Source organism: Bos mutus, chromosome 7 (genome assembly GCF_027580195.1).
Source record: "Bos mutus isolate GX-2022 chromosome 7, NWIPB_WYAK_1.1, whole genome shotgun sequence".
NCBI lineage: Eukaryota > Metazoa > Chordata > Mammalia > Artiodactyla > Bovidae > Bos > Bos mutus.
In genome coordinates this window covers 2,902,157-2,924,094 of record NC_091623.1, presented here as the reverse complement: position 1 = coordinate 2,924,094, position 21,938 = coordinate 2,902,157, and the positions used below count along the sequence as shown (strand labels likewise).

The window sequence follows — 21,938 nt, the reverse complement described above, 5'->3', positions numbered from 1 at the left end:
CTTTGTCTATTATTATTCCACTGAAGATACCATATCTTTTTTTTTTTTTAATACATTTGACAAAAAATCATCATTCTTTCCAGAGATCACCTCTTTTGGAACTCAAACCCTTACTGGTACTTAGGCTTCCAGGTTGGAAAGGCAACTGTAGAGGGTTTCAGTGGGATTGTACCACTTCCTGGGATCAAAGTGAGGTTGTAATGTTGGGCCTTCTGGTCATGCTCCTTAGCAGTGATTTTGATAAGCCTCATCCTTATAAATATTCTGTTCAGAGTCAGGCTTTCTGTTGGAGGTACAGTGCAGAGTGGCTCTGCTGGTAACTTGGTCTGCTGGTGTACCAAGGACACTGTGGTCAATGGAACCAGTTGTCTTCTGGCTGCAAAACAGTACTGCTGATGCCTTTGGATGTGCTGCGTGTCTACCCCGGGGAGGCACCCTCCACCCCTCTCTCTCTGTTTCGTTCTTACATGTGTGTAGACAGTGTCATCTGCAGCAATTTTTACCTGGTTTTGTATATAAATTTGCTTCTTAATCCTGTAGGTAGCCTGTGCTAGAGGAAGACTGCTGGTGTTTCATGGTCCACAGCGGCAAAACTGATTTGCAAACTTTTCTATTGTTACTTGTGAAATGGCAGCGTAAAGGACAAAGCTAAAATCCCCCTTTTATTAGGCAAACATTCACAACTAAGTGTTGAAAAATATACTCAAGTGCAGATCGACTCTGTGACGGTGATAACCATTTTATTTGTGTTGGAATTTGCCCAGATATACTTTGGAAAGAATAGGAATGCTTCTGCTGGTTTATAGTGGCAGTAAGTTGTTTTCTCAAAAAAAATGCACACTGGTCAAATTTAATTGATTTTAAGTAAAAAATCAGGTGTGATCCCACAATCTATATAGGGCTTAAAAAAACAAGGACATCATTTTTATCATAATTACTTGTGCTTAACTACATTTTCTTCCTTTTCTTTACTATATTTCAGCACAAAGACATTAGCAGGCTGCTGGTTTCATGGACCTGTACCACAATGACAGAGAACACCAGAGCATCAGGACTGAATGAAATTGGAGACTCAGATTTTTAAAGCTGCACTAAGAAGTAAATGTTCAGGCAGTGATTAAAACCAACAGTCTATAAAGAGGCACTTGCATATTGTGCTATATTAAACTGAAGAAAAGGTATTAGGGGAATATTTTATTAAAAAAAACCTATTGCAATAAATTATGCATGAGATGAGGAGGAAAGTGATGTGAAATACGCAAAGAACTCTTGAATTCTATGTGTGAAGAATCACTGACAGTACCTTCTTTTGAACGTGAAGTTCTCAGTACAGTTTGGACACGCCTAAAAGGCACAGGATGATGACAGAAATGCTGAATTATTTTTCATATTAAAACTGCTTTCTCCAAGGTTTACTGTTAATCAGCTCAGAAACGATTATCTAACATCCTACTAAAAGGATGGTAAAGTGTCCCTATACCCCACCAAGAAAATTTGGATCTTTTCTTTAATAAAGCAGGACTATGCTATCTTAAATATACATTTGCTTGTTAGAACATATTAAGATGTATTTATTTGCCACCAGTATTTAATGTTTTCTGCACATTTTCATAACTACATTCTTAACTTTCAAATTCTGACTCCAAGTGGATAGGCTACTGTCAATCTTGGAGTGAAAACATACTCTCTAGGAACTAGTTCTTAATCCTGCTGAGCTGGAAAGGCTTTATTCTTCCTGTCCTTACTGATTTTATCGAGTTCACAAAAGGTGATAATATCTGAATTTTGATATTGACCTCTCTCCACAGAGAGCCCCTCTTTCTAATAAGTGCAAGAATTCCTCAGAGGTGTCCGATGGGACTTGATCCTGGGGAACAAGCAGCAGGAACCATAAAGACGGTGAAGTTTTCATGCATAAAGTATGAATTCTTATTCACAGAGACCATAATGTTTTATCTATGAAAATTACACATTATAAAAGACCTTACTTTTTCTTTTTTAATGAATGGAGAAAACATTGAGAAAACCAGATGAACTTGTTAGTACTACATTTTTAAGGCATTTTATATTTGATGGTGCCGTACTTTTAATAATATACCTGAAGTTTTTTAGTGGCAATACTGATTTATTTTTTAAACCAGAAAGGTAATCCATAGTGATTACTTAATACAAAAGGAAAAAAATGCCAAAAATAAAAATACAAAATTCATTTGAAGCAACATAAATGATAACTGAGCATTTGGCTTCAGTGCTCAAACTTTGCATAATCTTACTATATGTGTTTGGAATTACTTATTAACCCCACACTCAGGATTAACACACAGTTCTGGGTAAGTTTTAGAACATTTACTATACCAGCTAGGATCTGTTTTACAACCCTAGAAAAGGTAGGCAGTCTTGCTTCTAGCGAGTTTAATGCCAACCTTAATTACGCTGTAACTAAAAGTCTTGATTCTATTCTAAGATTGTCTTTATAGAAAATTTTTTATCATGAAGTCATTGTACATTTGATCAAGTCTGAAAGAGTCAGCTCAGGAACTGCAGCAGCAGGAAGCTCTAAACACAAGCGACGCTCTGCTCTGGCCCAGAGCTTAGGCTGGGGTCCCTCTTGTTCTTTCAGATCCGTAACCCAGCAGTACCACTTCAGGCTCATTTCTGATAACCTGATAACTCCCAGATCATAGCAGATTTTGCATAATCAAAACTTCTAATTGCAGAGTGATGGAAATGACGAAGTAACATAAAGGCAAAAAGAACTGGGAGAGATCAGGTTTTAAGTATCTAAACATTTTTTATGACAATTCTCAGTGGTGTTTGTTATAAACCAGACTTTCATTTTTTTGAAAAATGAAACTTGGTGGTATTTAAAATCTAGACATACCATGTTTGCTATTTCACCTTCATTGCTTTAGTTGCTTAATATTTAAGCTTTGCTTCATGCTACCTTCATCTGTATTTCAAATCTTCACAAGCCTATTTCATTTTGTAGACTTGAATGACAACAATTGTTTCTCATCTAAACTATGCTGAGACCTAAATGTTAAAGAATGTTGTGTAACATATATTCAATAAAGTCTTGATTTTTTTAAAATTTAGTTATTTAAAAACTGTTTACTACTTAGGAGTTAGGTTTTAAAGATTATTTTTAAACTGTTAAGATTCAACCACTTGTTCTCTAGGAAGCTGTTTTTAAGCAGCACTGCTTCCTTAGGAGAACAGCCTATAATCACTGGGAGATTTTATGGGATGTCTTTATGACCAAGGATGGAGGAAGGGAAACTAGCTTAATAAGGAACTTGTGCACAAACATTACTGTTTTCTGATAGAAACAAATAATCTACCATTCAGAGCTGGATGTAACTAAACATGTACTGTTGGGTTTGTCTTAATTTCAAGTAGTTCTACTCTTATGGATAAATGGTTGCTTCTTTAAAAGCTGAGTACCTCCAATCTGAGGGCAAGTGTTTGACCAGAAACACTCAGTTGTTAGGAAAAATTAGCCTCTGGACACCTACTGGACAGCTGAGATTTAAAAAGGCTGATCTAGAAACCTAAAGTCAGGTAAATTGTTTTTTTTTTTTTTTTCATTTAAGTAAAGCAATCCTTTAGAAGGCTGCCTGTTATTCCAGAGTATATACACAAGAGTCTTTAACTGCAAACATTCTCCCATTTCAGTTTACCTAAATGTGTAAGAAGGAAGCCACTGGAGTATCTCCCTGGGAATGCTGGCATGTCACTGCACATAAAAGTAAGCCGTTTTCTTGCTTTTATACGTGACAGCTCATTTCTACTCTTTCAAGTAATGATTCTTCCCTCAGTGCTTTGAAGAGAGTATACTGTAAGTGTTTCTTAAGCATACTTTTCTCTGGTGAACAGCACCCTGCCAAATCTTGGCTTATTCACAAAGAAGTTTCATGGCCTTTGCTTTGATATCAAAGGGTGATGACCTTGCGATGAAAGAATACAACTCAGGCATTCTGTGCCAGAGGAAGAAAGAGCTGGCTAAACCAGTGGCTAGGTCATTGTCCTAAAGAGTTAATACTTCTAGGATTAGCCCTTCATTGCATTGTGGAGCACGGTTTTAGAAGCAACCTCACATACAGGAGGCAAAATGAGTGGGTGATATTAGGATGATGCTTCTATCTCAACAGGCACTTCCCTTGTAGCTCAGTGAAGAATCTGCCTGCAGTACAGAATAACCTGCTTTACTCAGTAGAGACATGTATTTTAATCTTAGTTCTATCAGTTACCTTATTGACAGAAGAATCACTTAGTGGCCACACTGGCCAAGATGAGGTATGGAAAACAGGTGTCTCACTCAACTAGCTCGAGTTCTTATTCAGCCAAGGCCAAAAACACAGGTGACATCAGGGAACTCTACAGAATAGTTCACTCAGGGAATAATCCTACTTTTCTGAATTCTGCCTGTGCCCAGGGCCTGAAGCCTGTGGATACTGAGCAGACCGCCCACACCTGTAATCTAACAGAGGCAAACGGATTCAGCAATGGGCAGTGCCCCGAGGTAAAGAGGAGCCTGATGTGTCCCTGCTCTAGAAACGCAGGGCCAGGGGCTTCAGTGAGACACAAAGCGACCTCACAGAACGCGCTTCCACAGAGCTGCTTTCATGCTGGTAGAAAGGGAGCGGCTGGAAAAGCTGCCTCCTGGCCTCTGGAGCCGACTGAGAATCCAGTCAGTCACACGGCTCTTGGAAATAAGACAGTTTCCCAGCTAACTCCCTGAGGTAGCGCTGCAGATAGCATATCTGTTCTGGGCAGCCAAACTATCCCTACACAACAGTCCTGTGTCCTTGAGACTAAGTACCAGAGAGTCCTCCAAAGCCTCCATCCTTTGAAATGCAAACACTTTCCCATCTCACACTGTTCCCTTGCTTCCCAACCCTGGCCTCCTCCTTGTCTTTAGTTTGCTTGACGATGCTCATGCTTGCTGATTTCTGACTTGGAGGGCAGTGTGCCTGGTGTGATGGGGTGTCAGATGCGGACCTCCGCTGGCACAGCACTCCACCTGGTACTAGGAGTTCCACTGTCTGCAGATCTGGCTCCTCACACCTGGAACTAAAGGCTTCCTGAAGAGCATCTGGGTTGATTCCCTTCACATCTGTCAATCATGACATGTTTGGAGAAGCCCCAGTGCCTGACTTGGGGTTGCCATCTGGGTAGGCTGTATTTTTTTTTTTTTTTTTTTTAGCAAGGTACAACTAGCAGCTGGGACTTGATCTCACCCACAGATTATTAGCTGTGGGCTACCCTGGCAGTGAGGTGACAGGCTTTGCCGTGCTTCAGCTAAGGTGGGAGGGAATGTGAAAGGAAGCTGTAGGGAGTCTAATTCTAGTCTGGCCGATAGAAATTCTCAGGAGTTTATTCCTAGCTTGCAGCCCTCAGAGGGTTGAGAAATTAGAAGAAAATGGAGTATTTTTTTAACCCTAGAACATTTCAAACATCTGTAAAGGCAGACTGGTATAAGAAATAAACCCCATGTACCCATCTTTACCTTAAAAAATTACTTACTCACAGGAAGACTGAAATTTTTGATACTCTGAAATACGAGGACATCCTCACTAGTTTTCATAAACTAACCTCTAGTTTCCTTGATTGCCCTTTGGAAGTTCTTACACAGTCACTCTGATGCTCTATGGGCTGGCTGGTAGCAAGTAACCCATTTCTCATTTTCAGGAGTACTAATGGACTCAGTCTAGTATGAGCTCAAGGCTGCTCTCCAGACAACAGATAGTGACTGGAAACTGCCATTCTCTGCATTAGCTGTGCAGCTTCCCTGAAGAAAGAGAATTTCCAGCCACTTCTGGTGGAATGTTCACATATCAATGCTTCCTTTTCTAAAGGAAATCCAGATGAGAGAAGGACTCAGCTGCTTACTACTGAAGTGCAGAGAGGGGTAGGCTGCAAAGGATGAGGAACATCTCACTGAAATTGCTTCCAGGAGATTTTTCCTAGGGTGTGGGAATGTGTTATCAGGTACACAGTATACACCCATAGGAGGATTTGAGGAAGATTTCAGTGCCTTAACAAGTAAGGCAGGGTCAAAAGCAGAAGTGATCAGAGAGCAACATGGACAGAGCTGTGGGCTGGCAGTGACCCCTGGGCTGCAGGCTCAGTGAGACTGAGCTCTGGCAGCCAAGGGCCTTCCTTTCCCACAGGGGAGTGCACACCCAGAGCTGAGGAGGAAATGAGTTTAAGCTGCTGCTGGCTCCTGTCGGGTGTGGTGTCTCAGGTTTACACTCTAGTCTTGGAAGGTTATTGGGTCCTGTGCTTTAAAGATCCTTCTCACGATTAAAGCAGCCAGTAACTTCTTTCCATTCTCCTTGGCCTCCTATCATAGTCTTCCCCTTTGACATTCCAAGATTTGCTAAACCGGCAATTGTAAGGCAATTTGCAGGTCTGCTCATTAGCTCCTGGGAACAGATAACCTTCCAAGTACACCTTCTAATCGGGCTTAGATTTAACAGCCACTGCCAGCTCCCCATTCCACGCCAGTCCAACCTGACAGTAACATGCCTCCATAAAGTCCCTGTGCCTCTTCCTACAGCAGTCTGGATTGAGAGCTGTAAGAAACTCAGCAACAGGCTCGGACACCAGCATAGAGATCAAGGAGCACCAGAAAGAATCACCAGGCCCAGCCACATTTCCTCAAGCAGTTTTCTATCTTCAACTACACAAAGTGCTGTAGGACTAAACATTCACACCTTTGACTCTACCTGAGAAACTCTGGAGGTCCAGTGTGTGAGGTCTTGTCATCTTACTGCAGCTCAAACACAGGCCCAGTGCTGCAACGTTCAGGTCATAACCTAGCAGCTCGGCCACTCCCTGCCTCAGCATCTCGGCATGCGGTTAACATTCTCTAGTCCAGTAAGCACGATAACTTTAAGTTATGGTATCTGGGCAGTGGGTCAGACAAGGTGCAAAAGGGGAGGGAAAAAACCCAGCTGCAATGCTTGTGATGGAAACATAGAAAAGGAGTTCTTAGAAAAGGGCTGGGTTTTAAGAATAGAATTTAACCATACTTCAGATCCATGATGCATGTGCAAAATGAACTAAACCCACAGTACACTCTGCACAGAAAAACTACCACCCAAGTGTGACTGTAACAGAGCCAAGCCCTGGGTAGGCCTACTGCAGAGGCTCCCATGTATGAGAAAGCTGCTCACGTGAGAACCAGGAGGTGGCTGAGACTGCGGACACACAAATAGAGAATATAAGGTGACCTGGAAGATGGAGGGGAGCATGAAAGCAGAGGACAAGCTGGGGGTTTCTGAAAGTCTCAAGATAAATCCTTGTAAATATCCAAGATGCAGAAATGAAAATTTTTAAAAATCAGGAGGCATTATGTTTACAGGCCAGGGTGAATGATCACCATCTGAGGCTATTCTACGTGGCTGCACAACATGGGCTCGACTGGCTTTAAGGGACTCTCTACAAATGTCTTTTTGAGCTGCAAAAAACCAATCAACCACCACAGGCACTAAATAAAGAAAGAAAGGCCACAGAACCTAGAGACGTTTGGATAGAATGATTGTTCACACTGAGACCACTTCTTGTGGAACAGCCTTCAACAAGAGTTCACTAAGCTTCCTTACCTTCCAGAAGCTCACGGTCTATTCATGGAGGCAGGTAAGGAATAAGTAATGGCAATTCTAGAAGATCCAAAATTTTTGTGATCCACTGCAGTGTCACTGGCATAAAAATAAATGTCTCAGCGTGGATTACCTTAGAAGTCTATTCTGGTATACCTTTTTTGTGGGGTGACAAAAGCATCACAGACTTTTAAATCATACATATTATAACATGAGGTAAATACAGGCCACCGTAATCTGACAAATGACTTTCAAGGTGGTCCAAGGCTCCCCAAGGGTTCCTGGGACCCTTTCAGGTGTCTACGAGGTCAAAACTTTTCATAGTGGTTATGAAATAACTTACTAACAAAAAATAAATTTTATTTTAAAGGAATATTTTAAAAATTTCTATTTTAACTTCTATATAAATATTGATAAATATCAAGACATTAGTCCACATAAATCAAAGAGCTCTTTAAATTTTTTTTTTTGCTTTATTTTTTTGGCAGCACGTTGTGGCACGTGGGATCTTAGTTCCCTGACCAGGGACTGAACCCATGCCTCTTGCAGTGGAAGCGTGAAGTCTTAACCACAGGACTGCCAGGGAAGTCCCCTCCTTACATCATTGTTCTGAGCGTGGAGTAGTGCTGAGATCGAGAGGTCGGTGGAGTGCTGGGCCAGCAGGGCACTGTTGCACAGGGAGCATGTGCCACCGCCAGCTGGGCCATGCAGCTTTCAGCCAAGGTTTCTGTGCTACGTGTGTGATTTCTCACACACCTTCTGGGAAAAATTAGATACCAGATTTATCATAAAGACAGCAAAGCAAAACTAACCACATTCTTTTTCCTTCCCCCTGATAAACTGCATGAAGAATCTGATTTCCATCTAGGAGACAGGACTTCCCTGGGGGTCCAGTGCTTCCAATGCAGGGGGCATGGGTTCAATCCCCGGTTGGGGAGCTAAGATCTCTCATGCTGCCCCTGCCAAAAAACCTGGGAGACAGGCTTAGCGAACCACAGACTGTGGATACAGCAGATCATTGCACTGCCTAACAACAGACGCTAAGAAGCTTTGAGGAACTGATCAAAAAAACAGCACAATTCTTAACACTGGGAGCATGCATACTGCATGTCATTTACAGAATTATACGTGTACTTCATTTCTAACATGAAACCTGAATGTCACTGCTTTTAACACTTAAACCATAACAATCAAAAGCTTTTCACCAGCACTGAGGATTAGAAAAAAACTACCTTTGAAATTTCTGGGTTCATGGAATCTAAGAGAAGACGGTTTTGTTCTGGGATTCACATACCAGCATTCCTAAACGAAGCCATTTTAAGTAAGACTGGTTACTTGGTCAAAAACACTGATTTCATAAGCATCTGCACAAACCTTGAGAGGCCCGGGACAGCTTGTGAGGTGGGGTTTCTGAATCTTAGTACATGGTGGATGCTCAGCTCCTCCCGATCGTCTTCAAGGTGGCAGCTAAGGCTCTGGGAGGACTGGACTCCAGTAACACTGCTCGAAATCAACACTGCCTCCTACAGCCAGAACGCCTTCTGCTCTAGCTGTTATTTTGGGGACAAAATTCACAACCCAGCTCAGACTGTCACAGAAAGCATTTATTACCAGAGGAAACCAGGAGATGCTGGAGCCCACGCAGGGCAGTGTGTGCGATTGGGGCGAGGGGACAGCAGGCGGGGACCCCATCACACATGGCCGGGTGGTCTCTGCCCAGCAGGTTTGCTCAGCCCACGAGACTCCAGCTGGGTTTGTGTTTGTGGAGCTCAGGGAGGTGAGTCTCGATAAGCAGGCTTTCTCCTGGACAAAACAAAGGACAGCTGGAACCAGGGCAACAGCAGCACAGACACCACCGTAAAATGGAAATCAAATTAGGCTCACTGTATCAGGAAGTGCATTTCACCCTGATCGTAAAACAAGGGGGAGAAGGGAGCGCTGGGCTCTACGAGACAGCCTGTCTCTGAGATCAGATGCTTTTAGAAGTTAAACACTGGCAGGGCCTTTCCCCTTGCTAATCCAAGCAGCACACAATTTCCAAGCCAGCTTTAAAAGCTATTGTTATCTTTGTTATCTGTTGTTATTTGGATTTTGAACAAAATTGATGGAGTAGGAGCCAGTAGAGGAATCCTGTTTGATCTGGAAATTCTCTGTGGAGAGTCCAAAAGGCCGGAGAACCAAGTTCCCAAGATCTTTTAGTTTACCTGCAACGTAAAAAGCAGAGAGTCCAGTAAAAACAGGGAGTCGGCAGAAGCAAGAGATTCCAACTGCCTTCCTATCTGACTACAAAACACAGTATTCCTCTGCAGTTAAAGAAACTCCTGCTTTTAAAATTATGAAACCCTCAGCCCCCAATGTACCAACAGCAGAGCAGTCATTTCAGTGCCATCCACCTGAGCCATTGCTTGCACAGATGAGCACAAGGGGCCCCGCTGGGACAGCAAAGCTTCTTGGCCACACTGGCCAGAATCCCCAGGGGACAGGCTCTCTGGGCTGAGTGATGAGCTGCTGCCTCGGGGACTGAAGGCCAAGCCTGGCGGGGAGGGCTGAGGCGCCTCCAAGTCTGTTCTCCATGAAACAGCAGAGCCACTTGCTGAATCTAATTCCACTCAGCAGATTTCTACTGAACCTGAGGTTGAAACTCAAGAGCCTCCTGCTTTTCCAAGTCAAGTCTCAGCTTCCAAACCAAACTCATCATTTCTGGGGAAACGGGAGATCTTGTTCTCCTGCACAGCTCCATCAACCTCAACAGCCTAGTTTCCCTCCCTGAGTTTCGGGCTTTCTTTGTCAATCACCAGGTGAGTTCACGTCATAAAGTCAAATGAACACACACAGCATAACCATGGATTTTTATGTTGATTCTCCATGTAAGGGGGACATGGAGCTTATACAAAAGTAGGAGTTTCCAGGACATTTGGGAGACTGGGATTTGTGGGGCAACAGGATGGAATATTTGAAACTAGGGTGTTTTGGAAAATCTTGGCTAAGATGAGTAAATATGCATTTCAATCATTTCTAAACGGTTCTAAATTTTTCTTGCAGGTCTGCTTCCAGTGGAGAGGAGGAAGAGGATAAAAGAAAAAGAAACCCCTGCTCATCAGAGGTACAGATTCCTTCTCACCTTGCTGCCCTTGTTGGCAGCTTTGTTACTCTAAGATCTCCCACTTTGAAATAAATCCCAGATAAAGAACTTAAAGATGCATGCTTTTAAATGCCAAGGCCTTTCCTGGGAACTCTTGGAAAGAACTTCTGGACTCAGTCTGAGATTTAGCCCCCAGAAAAGCTCACCATATTCACAGAAACCCAGACTGACCACTCTCCAGACAGGCTTCCCAAACCCAGAACACATGTGCTCAGTGTGGAGGAAGAGTCATCGCACAGGCCTCGTCCCTGCGCGCCGGGGGCAGCACACAGAGGCCCCATGTAGGGCAGGAGACAGATGCGTGAATAGGAAGCCAGGAAAGACAGGGCCTCCCCAGGAGAGCACAAGTCAGCCAGAACTCTGGCAGTTTGTCTTGGGACTGAAGAAAGAGGACAGGGAGGGAACCAAACATTTAAAGAAGCCCACTAAAATGTCACTGCTGGCACAATCCTTGGCTCCTCTGACACAGAGTGAGTGAAGCAAGGAGGTGCCTGTCCCAAGGCTCTGGACTGTCAGCCAAGCCTGGGGCCATCACCCGGGGGAAGGGATCACTGCATGGCCATGTCCACGGCCGGAACAACAATCTCCAGGGCAAATGTGTGTATTATCTGGTGTCCACTACAGGAGGCACTGGGATCTAAAAAATACGAGTTACTCTGGTGTAACTTCTGAGATGCTCACAGTCTAGCAGGCAGACACAGATTGGGGTGAGTGCAGAGGAGCCCCCAGGCCCGTGCGGGGGTGTGAGGCAGGCGTTTCAGGAGGGCAGAGGCCCTGAAGGATGGGAGCAGGTACTGAAGGTGGTGAGGAGGCCCCTGTACCTTGGAGATGGCAGTGAAACCAGAGCACGAGTATTCACACTGAGGACAGAGTGGAGCAGGGGCTGTGCACCGGCCCTCGCTTTGCCCATCAGGCTGAAGCGCCTGCACCGCAAGGAGCTGGGAACCTTGGCCTGGCTGATTCCACTGAGTGGCAGCCAGAACACGCACTTCTCTGGATGCAGGGCGCCTCCACGCCAAGGTCGCAGGTCCCACAGCTGTTCAGTCAGTGACCGAGCCCTGCAGAACAGAGCAGGGGCCCCTGTGACAGGCGGTGTTGGCTCCCCAGTGGCTTTGCTGAAGCGTCCCTGGGACTAACCTGCAAGGCAGGACTTCTCTGACCCAGGTCCCTACTCCTCTCAGGGACCTGACGGGATCCCAGTCACGTCCAGTTCCCTGTCTCTGCTCACTTCCCCTCGCAGGTGTTCCCTCTAATAAACCCCTCATATTTCTAATCCAATCTTTGCTTCTGTTTCTCCAAGGTCCCAACCTAACACGTGTGGCATCACTTTTTCCTTTTATTCTCGTATCTCTGCCCTCCTAACATTCCACAATAGCTTGACTATTACCACCAGCAGAACAGAAGATGGGAAGTCTGCCTGCTAAATAGATAACGCACATAAAATCCCTGGCAGGTACCAGACACGTAATAAAGACACATGATCAAACAGTCTCCATGTAAGAGAAGACCTGAGGTTACCTGACTTGAATTAACCAACATGTACCAAGTACGTATGTGCAGTGGGGATGCAAAGATACATGACACTGTCTTTATACCAAAATAAGCTTAGGTCTGATGGAAAAGCATACACACAAGGCAGTTCACATGGAGTCAAGACGTAAAATGCTATGAGAATCAGTAAGCAGATGATCCCCTCCAGCTTGGGCAGGAAGGAGGGAGACCTGGCAGAGCTGTGTACGTGAATCTGCATTTCAGTCACCAAGGACAGGCAGAACTGCAACGGTCTGAGACAGAGGGAGTAGGCAGTGCGGTGAAAATGGATGGAGACGGGGGCAAGGGAGGGCGGCAAGTCCACAGGACTGAAAGGAAGTGGGAGGGTGCGGCCAAGGCCACTGATAGTTGGAGAACAGTTTTCAGTGTTAATAATGCTGTGCGGCAAAGTGAAGAACAAACCCAAAGGTTCTGACAGAGAGCTAGTGCAACATTACAAGAAAGAGGCCATTTATTCACTGAACAAACAGCTGATGTCTATGCTGTCGGGTAAAGAAGCTCTGAAATTAGGGGTATGGAAATAAAAGACACAAACTACTATATATAAGATAGATAAGCAAAAAGATACACTGGGAATTATACCCGTTATCTTGTAAAAACTTCAAATGGTGTATAACCTGCAAAAATACCTAAGCACTGTGCTGTATACCTGAAACTAACACAGTGGTGCTGATGATCTGTTTAGTTGTCACGTCATGTCCGACTCTTTGCGACCCCATGGACTACAGCCTGCCAGGCCCTTCTGTCCGTGGAATTCTCCAGGCAAGAACACGGGAGTGAGTTGCCATTTCCTTCTCCAGGGAATCTTCCCAACCCAGGGATGGAACCTGCCTCTTCTGCACTGCAGGTATTTTTTTTTCTTCTGCTGAGCAACTTTGTAAATCAACTACAGTTCAATTTGACAACGCTCTAAAATCAGTGTAGGACCAATGGGGACATAAGGAGACAGAGCCCAACATTAAGGCAGAACCAAGCTGTGGTGTCTGCACAACTCACCCTTACCGTTTACGATGGTGGTAGACAAGCACCTTCAGTGAGAGCAGGCTTTCGGCTGTGCACACGATCACATGCTCAGACTTCCTGCTGCTGCTCAGTCAGGCTGGACTCTCAGAGCCTCAAGCAGCTTCTGCACACCCCAGACAGGACGATCTGCCATCTGGCCCATCTCCGACACCCTCCACTGGCTGCCAGATTTCACCCGCCCCTTATCTGGGCAGTAATCAATCAGGTTCCCTTCTTTCCACTTGTAGCAAACCTGGTACCCCACTCGGCCTGAACGTGTCCACATGTCCTTAACTGTAAGGATCTCACCTCTCAGACCAGATCCCATGGCAAAGAGAAGAGTCCAACAGTGCTTGGGCTCAGACAAGAACACTTAGGACTAGAGACCAAGGCTTGGCACTGGATCCACTTCTGATAAATATTGAATTTCTGTGTCTGCAAGCAACACTGCATTGTAATAAACCAACTGACTTGTTATACATCACTTCTCTTTGGAGACAGTGACTGGGCAGTAGTCAGCTTACTGTCAGGAGAGGCAGGAAGACAGTTTGTTTTCACCTTCTCAAGATCACTGAGGGGGAGGCCTCGTGGAATAGATCCTCTATTAGGAGAACCAGACTGCACACAAGTGAATCCTGACACTGCATTTCCTCTTCTGAGGCAGGAAACTAAGCCATGCAGCTGACTCCTAATGTCCTCTGAGCAAAAGGCAAATTAAGAGACAGCACAGAAAACAGAAAATAAAATTTACACCCAATTCAAATGCTTATATATTAGCTCCTGGGTGAAAGTGGAAGTCAGTTCCTTACCAAGCTAACTATCAAAGCAGCAGGAGTGATTCTCCCGAGAGGAGGAGCTATGGGAATAGCAACCAGGAAATGAGGCAAAGTGCAGGGAGGGCACTGAAAACCCCCAACTGGCCTTCGCTACTGAGGGGCAACAGCAACGCGGGCTGGCTGAGACTCTCTGCTGGCCAGACCCACTACATGGCAAGTGCACAGTCTGAGCTAAGGACTAGGGAGTGCAGCAGGAAGAAAAATGTGGGAAAGGAGCCTGGCTGCAGCAGCTTTCAGGGCCAGTAACAGGCGAGGGAACGACCAGATTCTAGGACCCTGAATCACTTGCACAGAAGCCCTTAATGCGAAGGAATAGTCAAAGGAACCCTTACAATGACACGAACAAGTTACTTCCAGCTCCAAATCTCACTTTTTAACATGGATCATACAAGGTGGTGTTCTTAATTTAGTTCACAAATGCACACTCATTAGGATGCTAGTGGTCAGGAGCAAACACCTGAATAACTTCAGGACTCAGGGGACTGGTAACATGTTCCAAGAAGGTGGAAGGAGGGGATGGTACAAGTGGAAAGCTGGACTGGATGACGAACAAGGCCCCCGTGTGTGCCGAGCAGCTGGAAGCTAGTGAAAGAAAGGCAGGGTCACTGGGGCAACACCTCGCCCACGGCTCTTGACCTTTGAAGGAGTCAATAAGTTTCATGTCCAGCTCTAGGTTTTCCAGGTCAGGACAGACTCTCAGCTGAGGTGGGAAGACAGATCATCTGGAATGGGTGGAACAGAAGCTAGATGCTCTGTCCAGGGCATCTTTCCCACCTCATCAAACCAGTGACTATACCCTGCAGTCCTTTTAAACCTTATGTTCCCTGGCTACAACAGGCAGGCTGTCTTCCCAGAGAAGAGAAGAGGGCAAACCAGTAAACACTCCAGTGACTGACCCCTTTCCTCTAATCTAACGTCAGCACGATCATCCTCTCTGGCAAGGACTGTGGCACTATGACCAATGGCCACTCCTGTTCTAAGGATGACATTTACAAACGACAGGCTAAGAAGAGAGGAGCAAGTATGTTCTGCCCACTCACAGTTTCAATTAGAACTTTTTTTCCCAAGGAGGGGGGTACATTTCCAACAAAAAGGAAGTCAAATTACAGACAGAAAAGGAAAAGAAAATCAAGAGTACCGAACAAACTAAAAGTCATGCAGTCCACTGCAAAAAGCCTGCACGGGACTTCTGAGTAAGTGATACGGCTCTGCGCATCTGGAGGGACCAGCCTCCAAGGATCTTAAAGTGCACGAATCAAAGCTAGTTCATGCGTAACGAGGAGGGACACATCAGGAAGCTCATACAATGCTGAGAGTGACTTCTCCCTTTAAGGCTCTCCTATGGTAGATGCTACCAAGAAGCAGTATTTTATGCACTATCATTATATTCATGAAGAAAATAAAGGAGTCCGCTCATTCAGACTACTGATGTGTAACAACAGACTGACGCATTATTTACCAAGCAACTTACGTTATTTCATGAAAGGAACAACGTAAGTAACTGCCAAAACCGCAAGACAAGAAACATTAGCTTATGAGACCTGAGTGACAAGGACAGATGGAACTTAATTCCATCTGGAACTGACAATGGCAGTAAGATTCAGTTTATATCTATCCATTTATTGTTTCATGGTGATTAAAAAAAAAAAAAATGGACCCAGAGATCAGTGCCTAAGTGACCAGTATGGTCATTCACCAAGTCTTCTCTTTCAGCACAAAATCCAGCTCAGCTAAATGCAAACACCTTTTTCCTTTTTGCTAAAATAAATAATCATTTTGAATAGGTGAGGAATACTCTTCTTCCTTCTTTGAAGAAAAAGTACCTCCAAAATAACTTTTTGGCTCAAACATGGTGTCAAATTTGATTAAAAATGTAAATTAGGGAAAGAGCCAATTTTGGAAGAACTGAGGAAGGCTCCAGAGATCTGCCCACGTCTGAAGCAGCTCTCCTGGGAGTCTGAGTCCACCCAGCAGGGCCCACACTTGGATTTACTGGGTCAGTAGTTCCTCCTCAATCAACTCTCTGTCAGTGATCTTTTGGGAAATTTGTCTCATTTTCTGACACTGATTCCTAAAGGCCATAAATGGTCAGGCTCAATTTATTTTAAGTGATCTTTCCTTTTGGCCCATGTGACTGCAATTCATGATATAGATTCTTCATAAGGAAAATAAACAGGAGATCATGAACAGACAACTATCACACAGGTTCTAAGCAGACTGTGCTGGGCAGGTCTCTGTCCAGGAACCTTTACTCCTCTTGGTCATGCAGACTGTTTCCAATGAAGAGCCCTCTAATCCCAACCATAAACACGGTTTGGCCAATATAAGAACTAACTAAAACACGGGTCAAATGAAACCATTTCCCCTGACCCTCCACCCACAGAGTTTTTTGCCCTCTTCCCATTTACTACTAATTCTTACCCTCTCATGTCTTCTCAAATACTAAAGGGCCTCTGAATGTTATTTTCAAAACAAAAATCCCCTTGGTTTTCACAGGGTACTGGCTTGTACTGATTGCATCCTAATGAACTTAAAAACTGAAATTGTTTCCTCAGTGAACAAACTCAACCGTTTTTATGAAACTGATGATCTGAAAGAGAGATTGGTGGCACCCCCAGGGACGGGAGTTAATTATGTTTGCATTTTGAAGGCAGGAAAACTTACCAAAAAAATAAAAGCAAAATGGAAGTTTAGTTTTTGAAAAGCTGATATCCACTCTAAACTACACTGGTCCTTTAGAGTCAAAACTGAGTAAGAACTCATGAGCCCCAAGTTGCTGGTGCCCCATGATACTGGTACTGAACCACAGAAAGGCCTCAAAGCTGTTTCCAACTGTTGAGTTCTCCTCTAATGAATAAAAGGACGGATGGCTGCGTCCCCCAGCTTCTGAGCTGTTTATGGTAAAGAGAAGGCAAGGGAGGCAGACTTACCTAACATCTCTTCCTTCAGTCTTTCATTGCGTTCTTCAATCTGCTTAGGTAATCTCTGAGGGAAAAAGCACCAAAACAGGGTTGTGAAAATCTTTTGGCTTTATTTTGAATTTGAGAAACATTTTTACAAACCTTGTGTGAAAATGAGATCAGGTTAAAGCACACATATATGATCCTACCAACTATAGAAAAATCCCAAATATTTCTCTGTGGGGGCACTACAGAGACAGGAGTTTTGTTTGGTTCAATGCTATACACAGTTCCTGGATCACTGGAGTGGACTCAGCAGGGCCTCAATAAAAATTTGGTGAAAAATACACATACACACACACACACACACAGAACATCTGAAAGGATAAACATCAGATGTTTACAGTGGTATATTCAGGTGGTGGGATAATGGCTGATATTTATAAATAGTTTCTGCTCACTTGTATTTTTTAACTTGAAGTCCTTTCTTTATGTAACTTAATTGTTGAGAAAGCATCAGATCGATATTTGATATTCTGAAACGATCATCCAGTTTAGGGTTTTGCAACCTTGGCCCGATAGTCTGGATGGGGCAGTCTGCTGTCGGGGCTGCCCTGTGCACAGTGCAGTGGTCAGAGCACCCCCGGCCTTTAGTGATGCCAACAGGACGCTCCCCACCATGGCACAGTGACCCCCCACATAGCCAAATGTCCCCCGGAACCAGATCGCCTCCAGCTGAGAGCCACAGATCTTCTCTGGGCACTTTTAGCTCTAGAGTTGCCCCCACACACTCTGCGATTCCAGTATTAACTCCGTTGTAATAATTCAAGATAAAATAAATTCTTTACGCCTATAACAACAAGCTTTAATAAAAGGTTCCCTTTGTCTTAACACTAATTTGACAAGGATAAAGGCCACCATGAATTTAGCCAAGATTTTAAGTACTCTATTCCCTTTCCTCATGTCCAATTTAAGTTAATGCTAACACCATTCAGAGATACGTTAAAACTCAGATAAAGGATTAAAAATGCTTTCAAATTGCGTATGTATTTTAATTACCCAAATGAACCTTTCTCCGATTACTCCATATCTAGGTAAATAAAAGACCTGTTGTAACCGAAGGAACTCACCTCAAGTGGGTATAAAAACAAAGCTAAAGAAAACCCAAACTACCTAGGATACTGATATTAATGCATGGAGACGAGTCAACATTTCTCAGGTCTGCCTGGTGGAAAAACAGTCCCATGAACTAAATGGGAGATCCTGTGGAGTAGGGGCTCAGATGCCCTCAGGGAACTGACAGGAAACGTAAATAAGTAATGGACCGGGTGTAAGCCAATAGCACTGGTGTGCTCAGCCATGTAATCGGAGCACTCAGCCCCACGCCAGCATGTGCGAGTGCAAGGAGGAGCCCACATGTCCACATTTTCCAACTTTCAAAAGGAGCCCAACTTAGATTTTTATCCATTTAATTTTATCCACTTGAAATGGATAAAAGTTTATTCATTTAAAAATTCTTTCCATTTTTAAATGTTGGTATGTAGCCTCAATTAAAAAAACAAAACCAAAAAGTCTGGCTAAATAAAAGATGCCTGTAGCTCTCTGGCTCCTGCCATCTCAACTACATACTGGGTTCAGGACAGACCTCTCCATTCTAATGCCCTCTGAAAAGTCTGGCAATCAAGAAACCTGTTTAGTTAAAGCCAGTATCAGTCAAACTTATTTGAACACCTATTATTTTGGGGCAGTGAGACACACATCCAATTTTGTAGGAAATCCTTAAGAGTATACCCTATGCATTGGAGATAAAGAGTGATGATAGAGGTAAAAGCACAAACATACAGTTACTTTTAAAGAGAGGAAAACAAGTAATATTTAGTTTTAATTTACTACTGACATAAAAATATGACATTTAGAAGGAAAAGGATTTTTAGTGACAAGGACAAGAACTAGAGTCATTTTAAGAAGGATAAAAAGATTAGGATATGTTTAACTGGAAATGTTCTGCACATATGACAATGAGTAGAAACTTGGTGACTGAGTAAGGAAAAGAAAACCACAAATTTATTATCTATAATACTAAGGCTCACTTTCTACTAAACTGTACACCTATAAGCAGACAAGGTTTCCCTAGTCCAACAACAAAATAAAGTTCTTGTTAACCTAGAGGTCAAAGGTTTATACAACAGTTTTAGAATGAAGGTTAAACAGTACAGGGTGCAGTGCGCTGCAGCCACCATTTCAAAGCTCTATCTCCTGCATATTCCTTCCAATAAGCTTTTCAAAAGCATACGAATGGCATGTAGTTGTGTCTCAGAAGATTATTTAAGATTCAATGACTAGTAACACAAGGAATAGAAAATATTTTTGAAAAAATCAGGTTTACCATGCAAGCTTCTCTTGCTTGATGTACTGATGGGTCTTTTTCTAATATGGATTTATAGTCTTCCAGGGCTTCATCCAGCTTGTCAGTCTTCTCATACAACTCTGCTCTCCTCAGTATTGCCCTGATATAGCTGGGGTTTAACTGAATTGCTGTAAAAAGGGAAGAAGTAACTGTTACCATGAGGAAAAAGGGCCTACACACCCTCAGTTATATCAAGTTTCCTCAATAATCATTCTTCATGGCTCCATAGGAAGAGTTATTTGTTAAAGGTTATACCTAGGGTCAGCAAACTTTTTCGGTAAAGGGCAGGTAGTAAAGATTTCAGGCTTTGTGGGACAGACTGTTACGACTACTGAACTCTGCTATTGCAGCATGAAAGCAGGCACAGACAATGCCTAAGCAAATAAGGGTGATTGTATTACAATAAAATTTTATTGATGGGTACGAAAATCTGAATCTCACATAATTTTCATGTGTCCTAACATGTTACTTCTCTTTTGATTTTATTTCCAATGATTTAGAAACGTAAAAACCATTCTTAGCTTGCAGGCTGTACAAAAGCAGGTGGCATGCAGGCTGCATTTGGCTTGTGGCTGTAGTTTACCCAACCCTGGTCTATACCCCAAGTCCTGGTTTCCACCTAGATCCTTCACCCACTTCAGAACAATCCAGAACAACAGAGCTCAAGTGTACAGTGAAAAAGTGAGAGGGAATTTGAAGGTGCATGTTAAAGAACTGAGGCAGAACAGTGGCAGACTATCATTTACTCTCGTTTTCTAGGCCTCAACTACGGAGGTCACATAATGACAACTGAGGTGGTATTTTTAGCTAAATCCTCACTGTTCCTTCAAACTCTTGCTCTAACACCCTTAGGTGACTAGTGTATAATATCCTCTCTTTTATCCAACAACAAATGCCTTATAATAATCCGGTGCCCATGTTTTGGTTCAAGTACACTACATTCTTGTATTATTTTTTGTGTTTTTTATTTTTTCTGTTAAAAAGCAGTATCATGACTCTAAAACTTTTTTCTTTTCAAATGATATCCTCATTTTTAAATTCATTCATGGTTTCAGTAACTGTTTGTTTATACCTAATATATGCACCTAGGGTAGTGACCCTCCAGAGTACAGTGTAACCAGAACAGACCAGGTCCAAGTCTTCATGAAGCTTTAACCTATTCCAGGAGGCAACAGAAGATGGCATACAAATAATTTCAGATAGCTGTAGAGCTACAGAGAAAAATAAAACAAGGTGATGTAAATTCAAAAGAAGAGGGGAATAAGTGACTTTATAAAGAGTGGAAAGAATATGAAAAGGGATTACTTGAGGGAAGCCAGCTATTTGAAAAGCTGAGGGAGACAGTATAGGAAAAAGAACTAAAAAGAGTAAAGGATCTAAAAGCAGGAATAACTTCGGCATCTTGGTGACAGGCAGAGGTGCAGAAGAGATGAGGTTGAAGATACACAACAAGCAGGTCATGGGGGCCTTGCTGGCCAGGGAAAGGAGCTTGGACTTTTTCTATTTTGTATTTTTTAAAAAGTTTTTATATTGGAGTAATACAGTTGATTCACAATGTTGTGTTAGTTTCAGGTGTAGAGCAAAGTGATTTAGTTATATACACACACACACACATCTATTCTTTTTCAGATTCTTTGCCCATTTAGGTTAATACAGAGTACTGAGTAGAGTTTCCTGTGCTATGGAGTAAGTCCTTGCTGATTGTATATTTTAGTTATTTATTATAATTTTTATTGGAATATAGTTCATTTACTAGACCTTTTAAGTGTGGTAAGAAGCCACTGGAATCGTTTCAAGCAGATTAAGACATAATCTGATTTACAGTTTTAAAAACTCACTTTGGCTACAGTGTGAAGGGTATGGGTGGAAGCGGTGAGACAGCTGGGAGGTCACTGCAATAGCCCAGATGACAGAGGGTGCTCACTAAGCTGCTAAATGTGGAGATGGAAAGGAGAGGCCAGATTAAGGGAATGTCTCTGAATCAGAGCCCAATGGACTTGCTAATTAATTAAGCCATGTGGAATGAGAGAATAACTCAGGGATGACTCCAAAGGTTTTAAAGTTTCAGCAAGTGAATGGATAATAATGCCATTTACTAGTATGAAAAAAACTACCAAGTTGTTTTCATGCATTCATGTATGTGTGGGGGACTGGGAGGCACCAGAGTCTGTTCTGGGCACATCTGCTACGCCATGGGACCAGATGTCCCAAGGAGATGTCAAGTTTGCAGTGGGGTACAGGGCTCCAGACTACAGGGCAGGGCCGAAGATATAAACCACACGGTATAGACAGGCAGACAGTCTTTCAATGAAGCAGATGACAGAAATGGTGCAGTGGCTGGAAGGGGATAGTGGTTCAGGAGAAGGTTTTCTGAAAGAACATAAACTGCAGGATTTCATCTTTACACACTGTCAACCTCCCCTTAGTCTAGCATACCATATTCTCTTAAAATACTCCAGTGACCTCTACCACGCCATCTTTTAAAAAACTGAA

The 21,938-nt window shown here is 43.2% G+C and overlaps 2 protein-coding genes and 1 long non-coding RNA gene across 5 annotated transcripts in view; 2 read left to right on the top strand and 1 right to left on the bottom strand.

Annotated features, from left to right (window-relative positions):
- The window catches only part of PWWP2A (PWWP domain containing 2A), a 32,868-nt gene extending 31,289 nt beyond the window's left edge, over positions 1–1,579 (top strand). For both annotated transcript variants that reach the window (XM_070373031.1, XM_070373037.1), the window contains one exon: positions 983–1,579. In XM_070373031.1, the coding sequence (XP_070229132.1) occupies positions 983–996 (14 nt within the window). In that variant the 3' untranslated portion in view covers positions 997–1,579. The remainder of the gene's footprint in view (positions 1–982) is intronic.
- A 7,614-nt stretch (positions 1,580–9,193) lies between these two features.
- Positions 9,194–21,938, bottom strand: part of TTC1 (tetratricopeptide repeat domain 1) — a 48,912-nt gene continuing 36,167 nt past the window's right edge. For both annotated transcript variants that reach the window (XM_070373038.1, XM_005897512.3), the window contains exons 6-8: positions 19,425–19,573; positions 17,069–17,123; positions 9,194–9,811 (exon numbers count right to left, since the gene is read on the bottom strand). In XM_070373038.1, the coding sequence (XP_070229139.1) occupies positions 9,678–9,811; positions 17,069–17,123; positions 19,425–19,573 (338 nt within the window). In that variant the 3' untranslated portion in view covers positions 9,194–9,677. The remainder of the gene's footprint in view (positions 9,812–17,068; positions 17,124–19,424; positions 19,574–21,938) is intronic.
- On the top strand, positions 10,452–14,536 carry LOC138988471 (uncharacterized). Its single transcript, XR_011464679.1, has 3 exons — positions 10,452–10,710; positions 12,986–13,147; positions 13,551–14,536. It is a non-coding gene; the product is annotated as an uncharacterized lncRNA (long non-coding RNA).